General features: G+C 51.7%; 1 protein-coding gene across 4 annotated transcripts in view; it reads left to right on the plus strand.

The window, feature by feature from the left end:
• The first annotated feature begins 470 nt into the window (after nucleotides 1-470).
• dati (datilografo) overlaps nucleotides 471-2879 on the plus strand; it is a 1344633-nt gene continuing 1342224 nt past the window's right edge. For 2 of the 4 annotated variants that reach the window (XM_053784635.2, XM_053784636.2), the window contains exon 1: nucleotides 471-1993. In XM_053784635.2, coding sequence (XP_053640610.1) covers nucleotides 1493-1993 — 501 coding nt within the window. In that variant the 5' untranslated portion in view covers nucleotides 471-1492. The remainder of the gene's footprint in view (nucleotides 1994-2879) is intronic. The other 2 variants (XM_053784634.2, XM_070097911.1) reach the window with 2 other exon arrangements.

A 2879-nucleotide genomic window follows, 5' to 3' on the forward strand; every position in this document is an offset into this window, starting at 1 on the left:
CTGCCAGTCGTAGGCTTACAGTAGATAGAATACTACTCATTACCTAAGAACTAGACGCAGCGGTGCAATATCCTGCTATTCTTTGCTCTGACTGGCGTACGTAAGGGTCATAGTGCTGAAGGAAGTAGAGGCCATTAAGATGAAGAAGGCGTTCAATATATTTGGTAAGGAGGTCGCGTTAGCGGGGTTAGGGTGGGCGGGGCCTGGAGGAGGGCGGCTGCGCAGCCTAACTCCGCCCATCACCGCCGCGTTTAAGGAGCTCTCTTGCTCAGCCAATCAACGTCACCCGATACTCGGCCTATCCTAGACGGCCTATCACCAAACTTTTTTTTTTTTTTTAAACTGGACGTTATTACTTGGGGAGGAAGGAAATGAGCCTGCAAACAACTAGATGCTTGCGAGTCGAAATTGTAATTACTTCTTGTGTTCATCTAGCGAAGAGTTTGACCCATGACGAGTTTTAAATGAATAAAACATAATTCTATTAAAGGGGTCAGCTAGTGGTCATCACACCAACTGGACTGCAACTAAACTGCAGGCGGACCTCTGGTAATGCACTTACAGCTGCACTGCACTCCCAACAGCCTTTACACTGCTTTGATCCCCCTCTCTTTGCAACTGACCGTTAAGCGCGTCCTTTCCCGAGGTATTATGATGCAAACTAGGCCGTGCATTGTGCCTGCATGCCATGGGAGGGCGCAGCCTGTGGGTCAGTGTCCAGCGCGGGGACGTGCCGGGAACACAGTGCCTCCCTCACGTGTGTACAACTGCCTGCTGCAACACCACCACCACCACCACCACAGCTGCCTACTACAGCGCCGCTGCCACCACCACGGTAGCGTCTTGAAGAGCTGGAGCTTCCTGCCGCGCCGCCCAGCCACGACGCCGCCCGCCTCCTTAGTCGCCTCCTCCTCCTCCTTCTCGGCCTCCTCGGCGTCTCCCTGCCCCCGCCCGGCCGCCAGTGGGCAGGCCCAGCACCGCTGGCCGAGATGAGTGCGCTGCAAAACACGGGCGGCTGCGTCTTGAGAAGAAAAGGCCGGCCCCTTGCACACTGGAAAACAGGAAATGATCCACCTTGCTGCGTCGTCCCCCCAAAACTTGCGCCTTTTTGGCGCTGGCCGGCCCAAGAGTCGGCACTCGTCGAGACGGGCCTAAACTCCCCAGTCGCTTCGATCGCTCGGCCAGCTCAGCTCGCGGCCTCAGTCTAGCTAGCGTGGCGACGCGTGCAGTCTTGTGCTGGAGCGCCATCTCAGCCCCCGGCACCCGCCATGAGCCCCACTTGACCCGCTCGCGCCTAACTGAACTGACCTCACCTCTTGCAACTTGGTGACCTCGATATACATTGCCTGACCTCGCTGCCCATTACGGGCCGATTTCTTCCGAATAGTTGGTGACCTCGCAAGCCTTCACGCTGGCTACCCACGAGTGTGACATCCCACCCTCCACACTGCCTCCCCCCAACCCCACAGCTTCGCCTGACCTCTCAACCCCCATGCCTACAACTTCCGACCCGGACGAACCGACTCCCAGAACGATGGATTCCCCCGCGTATCCAACACCGTCCTTAGGGTCTCCTTCCTCTTACCCCCCACGGACTCTGGCTTCTCCCTCCTTCACCCCAAGGCCAATGGATTCTTCACTCTTCTGCTTGAGGACTTCAGAACCTTCTTCGCTACCAGCCAAACTAGAACCGCCCCCCTCCCCGCCAGCCTACCCACCAAGGAATATGGAGATGCCTTACGGCCAGCGACCTCTTCCAGAGCATCCTATGGGATACTCCAACTACTCGTCAGGATCATTCCCACCGTCTTCCGGGCCTTACGGTCCCCCGCCAGTGTCGTTTGCCTCGCTACCTCCCTCCTTCACGCCCTCGTCTCTGGCGCCCTCACTCTCCTCTACACCAGGATTCCCCCCGTCAGGAGCTACTGGATCGCCCCCTCTGGAGGCTTTTGTACAGTTGCTTCTTGCAATGAACGTCGAAGATCAACTGAAGGTAGGTTGTGGAAAGTGTCTTCTGTGAGCAATATGTGATGTGTCGTAAGATAAAAATGCAAAGTTGTCCGACTGAGACTTAGTGTTCAAAGGGGAAAACAAAAAAAAAAAAAAGTGAAATTAAAGTAAGAGGCATTTTTTTGCTTGATTGTACAGGAAGAAGAAATGAAAACTGTGAATCGAAGTGCGACAGTTATCGAGTACGAAATCAAAATAAAGGAATATATAAAGAGCACTTTGCAATATAGTGCAGTTGAATGATGTGACAGACGGTTGAGAGTTGACGTGACACGTGTGCCTCCACCCGTCACCCCGCGCGCCGATTTTTAAACTTGGCGCGCTTTCTTCAGGTAGAAACTGTCAACAGTAATGGGAGAAATTGGTCTACATTTTTCTTGCATTTTGTCTGCATCTCAATTTCTTCTCTTGGCTGACCTATTCAGAGAATTGTCATTAGTGCTATTTTGAAGACACTTTTTTTTTAAGTGACATGCTAAAATATTGTGTGTTTGTGGTGTACAATGTATATTACTTGATATAAGTTAATATAATATGAAAATGCATATAGGATTAAGGAAATCTTGTTAAGGCAAGATATTAAGTATCCATGGAACGCTTTTGAATATGCTACCGAAACACTTCTCCGGCATTATACGTCAGTGAATGATCGCAGAGTTTGTTTTTACAACTGCTAGCAGACAAACACCGGGAAACAAAAAAAATCTTCACAGTTAACCTTGCCCTTGTCCCTCTCATTCCATCATAGACCCTGCTGTAGCAGCCTCATTTGCATATGAAATCTTAGTTTTTTCCCTCCCTCCTTATCCAACAATGGCCCGGGCCGGGGACTCTAGCCTCGCCCAGCAGGGACAGTGAGACATGGATTA

The sequence above is a fragment of the Cherax quadricarinatus genome, chromosome 60 (genome assembly GCF_038502225.1).
Source record: "Cherax quadricarinatus isolate ZL_2023a chromosome 60, ASM3850222v1, whole genome shotgun sequence".
NCBI lineage: Eukaryota > Metazoa > Arthropoda > Malacostraca > Decapoda > Parastacidae > Cherax > Cherax quadricarinatus.